The following is a 12,416-nucleotide window of genomic DNA, read 5'->3' as shown; positions in this document are numbered from 1 at the left end:
TATTACTGGTAGTGGTCGTGGTAGCTGTTGTTGCTGTGAAAGTTGCTCTTGTTTTTACTGTTGTTATTATTTTCATTCATATTCTTACTATTTTCACTTTTTATTTGTATTACTATTGTTATTGATTTCATTATTGTTGTTATTATTGTTATTCTTACTATTATTATTTCTCTTGTTATTATTGTTTTTATCATTATTATTGTTATTATTATTATTGTTATTATTATTATTATTATTATTATTATTATTATTATTATTATTATTATTATTATTATCATCATCATTTTTACTATTATACTATTATTATTATTATTATTATATTATTAGTATTATTAGTTTAGTATTAGTATTACTATTATTTTTTTAGTAGTAGTAGTGTTTGTAGTAGTAGTACCATTAGTAGTGGTAGTGGTGGTAGTAGTAAAAAGTGGTGTAGTAGTAGTGGTGGTGGTGGTGGTGGTGGTAGTAGTAGTAGTAGAAGCAGTAGTAGTAGTAGTTTTTGTAGATGTAGTAGTAGTAGTAGTTGTAGTAGTACAAATATCAACAAATGTTCCTTCACTACCACCGCGATCACCGTCACAAAGAGCATTAACAGTAAGATCTACTATTACAGTTAATACTTTTACTACTGCTACTACTTATAATAATGATAATAATAATAATGATAATAATAATAATAATAATAATAATAATAATAATAATAATAATAATAATAATAATAATAATAATAATAATAATAATAATAATAATAATAGTAATAATAACAGTATAAATAATACTGATAATTCGTATTACCACCATCACCACCACCACCACCACCACCACCACCACCACCACCACCACCACCACCACCACTACCACCAAAGATCAAAACAACAACGAGCACAATTATAAAAGAATCAATATCACCAAAAGGAAAATATGCTCCACTAAATTACTCCACCGCTCCTAAATAATACTGCATCTTTCCTGTTCTTTACCTCCTTCCCCTTGGAAAAAAAAAAAACACGCAATACCCACTACTGATTCGCGATACGATTTTAATGAGGCGATAAAAAGATAAGGAAGAAAAAAACATAACGAATGGAGGTGGAGTAGCGGCAGAATACTAGTGGTGCCCTGTCTGTCCCGTTGCGCGTTAGTAATTGAGCTCAGGCTAATGATAACACTTGGTTCATAATGCTTGGGACACGTTCGCGAGGCACTATACTCCTCAGGAACCGTGGTGGGAAACGTTTTATTGCCTCATATAGGGTGTGTGTGCGTGTGTGTGTGTGTGTGTGTGTGTGTGTGTGTGTGTGTGTGTGTGTGTCTTCCTGTGTGTGTGTATGTCTGGATAAGGATGATGGGTAGAAATAGTTAGGTACATTTTTTACTGAGACTGCCATGTGCATAGGGCTGATATAACTTCTTGCATCTTGCCTCACTTTCCCATGTTCTTTTGTTTTTATAATGTACGTGTCCCAATTTTCACCCAGGTACTTTTGATTTTTTTTTTTTTTTCCTGCTTAATAGGTCGACTTCAGCCTCGTTTGTCTCGTAATTGAAAGTTTCGTCGCTTTCTGGGGAACGTTTTGCGAGGCAGCGATGGACGCGGCGCTGCTTAAAAGTGTAATTTATGTGGTGGTTCTCCCTGCGGGCTTTGAGGACTGTCCGGCCTTCTTACCTGGCTCAAGAAGTTGCGTTTCCAGTTTGCCGGTGCATAGTGCGGAGGTGCTGGTTGTGGTTGTGGTTTTGGGAGGAGTGGGAAGAGGAGGAGGAGCAGTAGTAGGAGCAGGAGGCGAAGTAGTAGGAAGAGAAGAGGGTTCAGTCATCTGTGTGAATCGTGAGGTTTTTATTGTGTTCCTCCCTGTGTTAGTGTGCGTGTTCTGCGTCCGTTGTGCTCCAGTGTCCTGAATTACGGTGCATCTTTAGTGGCGTGCGCTTTGTGTCTTATTTTTAGTGAAGTGCGTTGCCTCGAGGCTGCATCCTTTCTATGGGGCTTCACCGCAAACGCCAAGGTAAGAATGTAGCTGGTGTGTATCACGCCTATATTGTCTCCCCGATTTTCTGTTTGTTTTCCGTTATTAGTTCACGTAATTGGTCGTTTTCAAAGCTGCGTGTGTGTGTGTGTGTGTGTGTGTGTGTGTGTGTGTGTGTGTGTGTGTGTGTGTGTGTGTGTGTGGAATTGGCAGAGTAAGCAAGCAGGTGATAATTTTTGCCTCCACATATTTTCCAAGAGTGTCATGCAGAGAGATGTATTTCCCTCTTCTTTTTAGAGCACCAAACACACACACACACACACACACACACACACACACACACACACACACACACACACACACACACACACACACACACGGGAGTTCCAGTTAATGATGGAGTGTGGTCAATGTCACAGCTCAACAATGAAGGAAAAATTGGCGGCTCATCATCCTGCAATCGCCAACCCGCTCATTCGTCCAGTTCGCACATCCTTTCCCTCCCCTAACTACCACCTTATAATGGCCTCCTTTTTTTTCTCACCAGCTGTACTACGAGCTTATCTTCCGCTTGGTACTTCTTCAAAGCAACGTGTTCTCTCTCTTCCTGTCTTCTGTCACATGAATCTCCTCCTGCTCCTCCTTTTTCTCTTCCTCCTCGCACCACTTCTTAACTCACTTACCAAAGCTACATCCTACCGGCCACCCACCTTCTGACATCCACGGGAGCCTTCAGATCACCACCTTTGTATTCTCATGCTCACATTATCATCCCAAATTTGACCTGATTCGGCGCCGCGAGGTGGTTCCTGCCGACACTGTTTGCAGAGGGGATTTTCGCACGCCAGAGAAGCTGAGACAAAAAGAGGAAAAAGCAGTGTTCGTGCTACGACACAAATTGATTTCAGCGAATGTGATAATAATGAAAATTGGACGTTTGTAATTGTATCTGAATGTTCACCTTGTCTGCCGGAAAAAAGAAGAAAAGAAGGTAGTGGTGGTCCAGTTTTATTTTTTTTCCCATTCTTTTAAGAATAGGTGGGTGCTACTAGTGGGAACTTTTATTACTCTTGTTACTATTTTTTTCTTCGCTTGAGGAAGAACTACATGTCGCCTCTTCTTCATTTTCTTATGTCCCACGTTCTAATGTCCGCCTGGGTGTCAGTTGTAGCCTCTCTCTCTCTCTCTCTCTCTCTCTCTCTCTCTCTCTCTCTCTCTCTCTCTCTCTCTCTCTCTCTCTCTCTCTCTCTCTCTCTCTCTCTCTCTCTCATTCAATGCACCTTAACACATCCCCACCTCGCTTTGAACCTCTGTACATTGCTCTCTTCTCTTCCTCTCTTCCCTCGTCACCGCTCCGTACCCTCGTCACCCCCCAGGCGGTGTCAAAGCCCTGGTGTCCTCGAGCATGTGTTAGAATGGGGAGATGTGGGCTAGGGAGTGAATGGTGTGGAGAGAGAGAGAGAGAGAGAGAGAGAGAGAGAGAGAGAGAGAGAGAGAGTAGGTAAGGTACGTATATTGTTTGAAATATTTACGTTTGACATCATTACTTAACCAACTCTTCTTCTTCTTCCTCTTCTTCCTCCTCTTACTAGGCACCCTTCTCTTCCTCATGGCTATTTCTCATCAACACCATCACCACCCTCGCTTAGTACTCCTTTGGCACTGATGGGGTGGTGATTATGGTACACACTCCGCCCCCTCCTTCACTCCCACACCATCTCCCCACCCCCAACCCACCACCATGCTCTCCGCCCCCAATATGACAGTGGCACTTTCACGCTTTCAGTTACCCTCGTGGCACGCTTCTGAGTGGTACTTGTTTTGGCTCACGAGAGAGGGACGAGTGAAGGGGTGAAGGGTGAGGGGAAGTGAGGGGAGGGAGATCAGACATGTTGGCGTGGAGAAAAAATAAAAATGAAGTGTACCCTAAGCGATGAGGAGGGGAAGAGAGAGGAGAGGACAGAGAGGGGAAAGGGGGAAGTTGGCGCAGTGCCCAGTTTTCCCTTTTTTTTAAATTGAGAGGAAGGAAGGAAGGAAGGAAGAAATATAGGAAGAAAGGAAGGGTGAAACAAGGGGGAGGGAGTGAAGAAAGGACGAAGACGATGAGAATAAGAGGACAGTGAAAAGTTTTCTAGAAAGAGATGAAAGGAACGAGAGAAACATACATGAAGCAAAAATGGAGAGAGAATGTAAAGAAACAACGCCACAAGAAAGGAAGGAAGGAAGGAAGGAAGGAGGAAAATAAAAAAAAAACATGGGACAAAACATCACAGACTCTCTCTCTCTCTCTCTCTCTCTCTCTCTCTCTCTCTCTCTCTCTCTCTCTCTCTCTCTCTCTCTCTCTCTCTCTCTCTCTCTCTCTCTCTCTCTCTCTCTCTCTCTCTCTCTCTCTCTCTCTCTCTCTCTCTCTCTCTCTCTCTCTCTCTAAGTCCTAGGAGTCCTCCATCACTCTCTCTCACTCACTTGTTCTCACTCTGCTGCTACGGTGTCAACTTTTCAACCCACCTCGTTCCTCACTCTAATTAGGAACAGCTTCTCTTGCACCTTATATAGCCTTATATCCACCTGTCTAACTGCTACGTCCTGCCCACTTCAACCCCCTTTACCCTCATCTCTCTCCCCCCAATTCTCTCACATGTCTCCATCACCTAAATCTCAAGACACTTCACCCGACACAACAGTTCCCCTCCCACACCCAAACAGAGCCACCTGTTGTTCGTCCCCTCGTCCTCAACACACCTTAGAAACAAAACACACAACTGACCCCCCCCCTACCTATCTACCTGCCTTCTCTACTCACCTGTACCTCGTCACCTTCACTAAAAATCCCATACCTTTAATCCACCTGCTCCGCTATTCTTGCTTGGCTGGGTTAATGAGGAGGACGAGGATGCAAAGGAGGCAAGGTTTGTTTTTCATGGTTGTCATCGCAAGTTTCGACACAGGAATTGAGTCACCTGAATGCCTGTGAGTCTTCAGTGTGGAAAATTATGGACGGCGATGGCCAAATGTGGAAGGTAGACTGATGGCGGGTAAAGAGAGAGAGAGAGAGAGAGAGAGAGAGAGAGAGAGAGAGAGAGAGAGAGAGAGAGAGAGAGAGAGAGAGAGAGAAGAATGCATGGTCTTTGGGGTGAGACGGAGGGGCAGAGGGGAAGAAGGAACAAGAGAAGAAGGGGGAGGGAGCGAAGAAAGAAGGAAAAGGTGGAGAGAGATAAAAGGCACGCGGGGGAGGGACGAAACAGGTGTAAAACGACAGGAGTGTACGTTGGGGAGAGAAGGGGTGGGAGGAAAGGGGAGAGGAGGAGGAGAGAAAAGATAGGAGGGAGACGAGAAAACCACCACTACCACTATGTCCTCCTCCTCTCCTCTTCCTCCTCCTCCTCCTCCTCGAACCCCACCACCATGGGGTAACAATAAGAGAGAGAGAGAGAGAGAGAGAGAGAGAGAGAGAGAGAGAGAGAGAGAGAGAGAGAGTATAAAGGGAGCCAGGGAGTCCATAAAGGGAGGGCGCAAGGCACATAACACCTCATAAAGGGTCAGTAGCTACTTAGGTTCTCATGAGGCGACTCTAAGCGCCTTGAAAAAAACTATGATTGGTCACCGGGACACTTGGGGAGGAGGAGAAAGAGGATGCTACAAAGATGTCTGTGGGTAAGAGAAGGCTGCATGAAGGAAAAGAAGACGTATGAGAGGGAGGAGGAGAGGCAAAGAGAGGGAGAGGGAGAAAGGCAAGGAAGGAGGGTGGAAGGGAGAGGAAGGGAATACACAACACGAAAAGCGATGAGAAAGGGACGAGGGGGAGGAAAAATCTTGCGAGGACTGTGGTGGTGGTGGTGGTGGTGGTACTACAAAAAGGCAAAGCAATGCACACCGTCATCTGCATCTCTCTCTCTCTCTCTCTCTCTCTCTCTCTCTCTCTGATGCGGTAGAGGGATAGCGGGGAAGGAGATGACCTGGGTGTGGCGGAGGTGTGGTTTTCGTGGTTGCTGAGGTGTGAGGGGCGGGCCAGTGCCTTAAGAAAGTGGTCATTTTGTAGAGGAATAAGAGGCGGAGGAGGAGGAGGAAGGAGGGGTAAAAGGTAATGTCAGGTCCCTCTCCGTCAGGTTTCATTGAGAGTATCTTAGGTGTGTGTGTGTGTGTGTGTGTGTGTGTGTGTGTGTGTGTGTGTGTGTGTGTGTGTGTGTGGGAAGTGTTTGTACTTAGGATATGTGGCGAAATGAGGTCTTTCGGGGTTTGTTAATATAAGATGAAGAGTTTATAAATTCACCGAGGAATGTGAACTGATGAGGTGGTTCAGAACTGGATTACTGTGTGTGTGTGTGTGTGTGTGTGTGTGTGTGTGTGTGTGTGTGTGTGTGTGTGTGTGTGTGCACACACACACACACACACACACACACACACACACACACACACACACACACACACACAGACAGACCACCTGCTATATTAGGAAACCCAAACATCTGTCTTATCAAACTAGTGGACTTGCTTTGACTTGAACTAACCAGAGCTTTTAAAACATCACGTCTCTTCTTATTCTTCCTCGAAACTCAATGTGATTACAAGTGAACCCTCCGCGAATGAACATTATTAACCTCCCTTTACTTCTCCTGACCGTCTTTAACTATCTTTTATATAACTGGAAAATAACAAGCATCACTTCCTCCAGCCAATGAGATTAGAGAGACCTGATCTTACTGGAGGCTTTCGGACAGCTGGGAAAGAATACAAAAAAAAAAAAAAAAAAAAAAGGCTGACATCTAGCGGTAATACTTTTTGCGGAGCGGCGACTGTGTTAAGTGAGCGGTGCGGGTGGGTATGTGTAGCGGCGGCCCTGTTACCTCAGCGCTACGTAGTCTCTTTCTCTCTCTCTCTCTCTCTCTCCTGCCACGGAAACCACAAGACCGAACTAAACTCTCTCCTCGAAGGATGTTAATGAAGCGGACACCGTGGGAAGCACACCTTGAGAGAGAGAGAGAGAGAGAGAGAGAGAGAGAGAGAGAGAGAGAGAGAGAGAGAGAATGGAAGGTTCTTTTCTTTTTTGTGCACATATCTCTCTATTGATACGAACATGAAAGCTTCGAAATGATTGGGTCAAGACAACCAATCGAGGATAATAGAGGGAAGGAAGGAGGGTGGGAGCGAGGTAGGGAATGGAGGGAAGGAGAGACTGGAGGGAAGGAGGGAGGAATGGAAAGGGTTCTGGGGGTAAAGTAACATGGAGGAGTATTAGGAAGGATGCTGGTGGAATAGAGATGGCTAAGAATAAGGGATAAATAGGAATAAGTGGAGATGGAGGGAAGGTAGGAATGGGAAGAAGGGAGAAGATAGGTTACTTGGAGTTTGTGTGTGTTCTCATCTTTACCTGTGGCGTGGACGTGGGCTTCGTGTGTATGTGTGTGTGTGTGTGTGTGTGTGTGTGTGTGTGTGTGTGTGTGTGTGCTTGTGTTTGTGTAGTAAAGGAAGTGAGGTTATAGCTGAGAGGTTATAATGTGTGTGTGTGTGTGTGTGTGTGTGTGTGTGTGTGTGTGTGTGTGTGTGTGTGTGTGTGTGTGTGTGTGTGTTTCCCCACTCTCTCATTACCTAGCCGACGACATGAGCAGGCTGACAGTAAAGATGAAAAGTCTTGACAAGCTACACGTTTGCGTTTAATAGAAGAACAGAAGGTGGAAGAAGAAGAAAAAAAAAAAAAGGAGAATGTAGGCGACTGCAGGTCTAGCTAGTATTATCATTGTGCAAGATAAAACAAGAATAGGAAAAAAAAAAGGAGTCAATTATATTTACATACTCAAATTGTAAGAACAAGAACATCGAACATGATATACAAGTGTGTACTACAGCAACAGAAAAATTATCGATGTCAATAGTTATAATGACGACATTGAAAATAATAATAATGATGACAATATTAACAAAGATAATAATAATAATAATAATAATAATAATAATAATAATGAGCGCACTACGATGCTTGTGTTCTGGATGAGGGAGGAGGAGGAGGAGGAGGAGGAGGAGGAAGAGAGTAGAGGGGGATGTAACATGAGGAGTGGTGTCGTGAGTCATGAGGGAAGAGGGGGTGGGGGAGGAATTGGAGGAACGGGAAGAGGGAGAGGAGTGGAGCATTAGAGAGAGAGAGAGAGAGAGAGAGAGAGAGAGAGAGAGAGAGAGAGAGAGAGTAACACTCCACCCTATTGTTGCTCAGTTAATGAGGGATTTTTTTTCTCTCTCTCTCTCTCTCTCTCTCTCTCTCTCTCTCTCTCTCTCTGAAGGTTTAGATTTAACGGTGTCGAGTTACTTGTGGAGGCAGGCGTGAACTGTCGCGCTCAGAGAGAGAGAGAGAGAGAAATTACAACACTCTCTCTCTCTCTCTCTCTCTCTCTCTCTCTCTCTCTCTCTCTCTCTCTCTCTCTCTCTCTCTCTCTCTCTCTCAACAAATACCCGGGAGCTTCGAGGACTAACCAAAATCCGTGATCACTACCATCTTTGCATGCTCAAGAGACCCAAAGGTTTGCATCCTTACGACAATTTGTTCCCAGTTAGCTTTTATCAAGGAAACCTATTGGAGCGTGTCCCAAGGGTCCTCCCGCGGGCGTGCGCAGCGGCGGGGACCAGCGGGAGGTCTCACAGGCAGGATAAGGAGCGAAAAATTAATTCACCTCGCTGGTAGCCTTGGTGTGTGAGGCGCCAGGTCGTGGTGGGGTGAAAAGCAAGGGAGTTATGCACGAAAAGGGTCAGAAAGGGGGATAGGAGGGTGAAGCTGGGTAGAGTGAGGATGCAAGGAAGAGTGTTTCGGTCTCAGTTTTGTCTCTTGGTTTGGAGTTGGTGGAGTGAAGAGTAAGGTGGTTATGCACGAAAGTGTGCTAGAGAAAGGTATAGGAGGGTGAATCTGGGTGGAGTGAGGGTGCAAGGAAGAGTGTTTGAGTCCTGTTTTATGTCTCTGGCCGGGATTTGATGGGGTGAAGAGCAAGGTAGTTATGCACGAAGGGTGGTTTAGAAAGAGTCAGAGTGATGGTGCAAGGAAGAGTGTTTGGTTCTCTCTGTTTTATCTCTCTGGCTGTGAGTTGGGAACGGCACCTTGTATTGAATTTTTGGCAGGGAAATAACTGATTACATTCCGATTCGCGTGTAGATTTGGGCCTATCCGGTTACTACTCTGCTCCCCTCCCGCTTTCTCCCCACCACTTGCACTGAGAATGGACGGCGGGCTAATATCGGGTTCTGAGAGATATGATTGAACTTTTTCTCGAATTATATCGGAACTCGCAGATGCTCTCAGGCAATGGGTATAATGACGAATAATTGGCTTTAAATGCATGGAGGGCCGCCGATGCTCTGACATTAGCGCTTCTCTTATCTGCGTGTAAAATGATTCTCCAGCTTCCTTACGACTGTGCCCTGAGGTATACCCACCACGGCGCGCCCATGTAGCTATGAAGACATTGGCAAGCTTTGTTCTTCTTCCCCAAGCTCCTCCTGAATGCTTTGAGACACGCGGCGGCTGGACTGAAGTGAAGCGTCACGGAGATTGTAAACAAGAGTGCATAGAAAGAAAAGTTTCCGGGAAGCAGAGAATGTGTGTGTGTGTGTGTGTGTGTGTGTGTGTGTGTGTGTGTGTGTGTGTGTGTGTGTGTTTAACCGGCCAATTGGACGCAAAATTTGACTGACAGCCGAGTCCTCCACGCGAGTCACCGCAGCAAAGAGTCATCGCCATTTACATCAGCGGGCGTGTCTCGCTCATGGTGTCCGGCCTTGAGTTAGTGTCATTACGCGTGTGTCCCGAGCCTCATTTGTGTTGGTCCACCCGCAAAACTCAGCCTCGTATTTCATTTGTTTCCCTCCCCCTCCTCTCGTGCCCTTGTTTCCCTTCCCGCTCCACCTCTCTCCCCTCTCTCCCTCTCTCACTCTCTCATCCTCTCCCCTCTACTCTGTTCCCCTTCCAACGTCCGTTTTTATCTTTTTCTTTTTTGTGCAAAGTTCGAGGTGGGAGTTACGAGGTCGGAGGCGAGCTGCGTGAACAGATCGTGTCCCGTGAAATGTTGACCACGTCCCTCCGTCTCGTATCTCATCGCCAGTGGCCGGGTTATGGGGCGGCGCGCTGTGAGGACCGCGTCAGGGCTAATGGAGTGCCATCTCTCTCCTGTCACACGCTGCCACGCTACCCCGAAGCTTGTCTGTGGTCTCGCGCCAGTCCTTCCTTGCCTACCAACACTACTGCCGCTGTTCGTACCACTACTATCACCACAATCCGCTATGTTCCTCCACCAACCTTGCCTAACCACTAGTTTAAGCCGTTAGCGTTCCCACTCTGTTTGTCTTACACTTCTTCACAAATGAGACGGCTCTTCTTTGTTCTTCACAGCCGCCGAGCATCTGCTGTAGTTGTTCCCTTGTTTTTACCTGTTAACTGAATATGAATTTCACTGTAAATACATCATCTTGCTTGCTTTTTCCCCACCACTTTTAATTTGGACGATTTTGGCCAACTATAATCTCGTCATTACTTTTTTCTGCCAGTCATCGCCTCAGCACCTCCTCCTCCATCACCTCCACCATCCTCGCCACCACCACCTCGATTACTCCACGCTGGCCGGCTCTCATACCACTATTTTGAGCCTCTCCATCACTCACAACGATTATTCATCAGTTTAGTTCCTCCACTCCTTGCTCCGCCGCTCATTTTCTCCCTCCCTCACCACACCCAAGCCTTTCCTGTCCCCTGCGCCCCGCGACCCCTTAGTGTTACCCCTTACACGTCCCCTCTCGCTCACCCTTCACCCTCACCCTTCATCCTTTAGCCGATAGGTCCTGAAGAGGCTTGATTGGAATGGTTAAAGATGGCCAGTGACTCCAATCCATCATGTAACATTGACCTTGACTTCAAACGTTACGCTTCTCAAGGTATATGATTTAAAAAGAAGGGCAAGAGGAGGAGGAGGAGGAGGAGAAGGAGGAGGAGGAGGAGGAACGAAGAGGAAGAGGAAATGGAAAATGAAAGAGTTAGTGATGAGGAGCAGAGATATTCGAGGCTGGGAAACGAACGAGGTGAGGATTATAGCAGATGACATAGACTGATAAATAATAAGATGAAGTGTAAGGAATGGATGATGGAGTGAGCGAAGCAGAACGAGATGGACTGAACGGATGTATAAATTGTACATGAAGGAATGAGAGACGAGATCGAAATGAGAAGAAGTGTGGATGAAGCAAAAGAAAAGAGAGAGGAAGAGGAAGACTGAAATTAAGAAATCTAAGGATGGTGCCAAAGTTAGAGAGAGAGAGAGAGAGAGAGAGAGAGAGAGAGAGAGAGAGAGAGAGAGAGAGAGTTACGTGATATGCAAATACTGAGAGCCATAATTTAGGATTACAAATACATGCCGAAGTGGGGCTTGGAACAGGTCAGACTGGACTTTAGGGTGACCTCGCATGGCAGAGGTCAGGGTCATGATGGTGCACACTCAAGGGAAAGGCCAGTGTGTGTGTGTGTGTGTGTGTGTGTGTGTGTGTGTGTGTGTGTGTGTGTGTGTGTGTGTGTGTGTGTTTTAAGCTGTAATTTATAGTGACTCGCACGAGATTCGTTCAGCGCCGCTGACTGAGATGATTGGCGAGAGAGAGAGAGAGAGAGAGAGAGAGAGAGAGAGAGAGAGAGAGAGAGAGAGAGAGAGAGAGAAAGAAAATACAGAGGTCAATTCAACTTGTTCAAGACCAAACTCCTCCCTTCCCGCCCACTACTCGTATTCCTCCTTCCTCCCATCTCTTCTCCCCTCTCCCTCCTGGCCTTCTCACATCCCACACGCTGCGTCTGCCCTCTCACCCGCCTCGCCTCACCTGAATGCCCTGGTCGTGGGTCGTCCTGAGGGCTGGGTGGTATTCCGCGGCCCAAAATGCTACTGACTTGTGTGGTGATGATCGTTATTAAATGCCTGATTTGTGTGAACCTGATTGACTAGTGTGAGGAGAAGGAGGAGGAACGGGAGGAGAAGGGAGGATGAGTAGAAACAGGGATAGGAACAGAAGGAGGAAAATTTGAAGGAGGAGATGGAGGAGCAAGAAAGAGAGGAGAGGTTAGAGGTTGGTGACCAAACCTGTTAAATAATTGACCAAACCTTTTGAGGGGATCACATTTTTTGTTCCATGGTTTTTTTTTTTTTTTTTTTTTTTTTTTTTTGAAGGGGGTTAGGGTAGGGAGGAGAAGCGGGAGCAGCTGCAAATAATCTACCAGTTCATGACCTGGCCTCGTCTCGTCTTGGTCATCATCATCATCATCATTATCGCTATTGTCATCATCATTCTCATCATTATCATCATCATCATCATCGTCATCATTATCAGCATCACTCTCATTCCCAAAATTACTCTCTCAATTCGCTGCCCTCCATCTTCATTCTTCAGTCTTATCTCTTTAGTTGGGTTAGTCCTTGTCTTCTGCTTCATTTATTGTTTTCTTTCACCTTATTT

At 45.9% G+C, this 12,416-nt stretch overlaps 1 protein-coding gene across 22 annotated transcripts in view; it reads left to right on the top strand.

Moving 5' to 3' along the window:
* The window catches only part of LOC123517546 (NGFI-A-binding protein homolog), a 418,417-nt gene that overhangs the window by 183,046 nt on the left and 222,955 nt on the right, over nt 1-12,416 (top strand). The window contains exon 1 of one of the 22 annotated variants that reach the window (XM_045277738.1): nt 1,458-2,000. The exons of the other annotated variants lie outside the window; for them this stretch is intronic. Within the exon in view, the coding sequence (XP_045133673.1) occupies nt 1,976-2,000 (25 nt within the window). The 5' untranslated portion in view covers nt 1,458-1,975. Of the gene's footprint in view, nt 1-1,457; nt 2,001-12,416 lie in introns of those variants that run through there. 22 annotated transcript variants of the gene reach the window in all.

The sequence above is a fragment of the Portunus trituberculatus genome, chromosome 42, assembly GCF_017591435.1.
Source record: "Portunus trituberculatus isolate SZX2019 chromosome 42, ASM1759143v1, whole genome shotgun sequence".
NCBI lineage: Eukaryota > Metazoa > Arthropoda > Malacostraca > Decapoda > Portunidae > Portunus > Portunus trituberculatus.
Note: the sequence above shows the minus strand (reverse complement) of the source record. Positions and strands in the feature narration are given on the sequence as shown.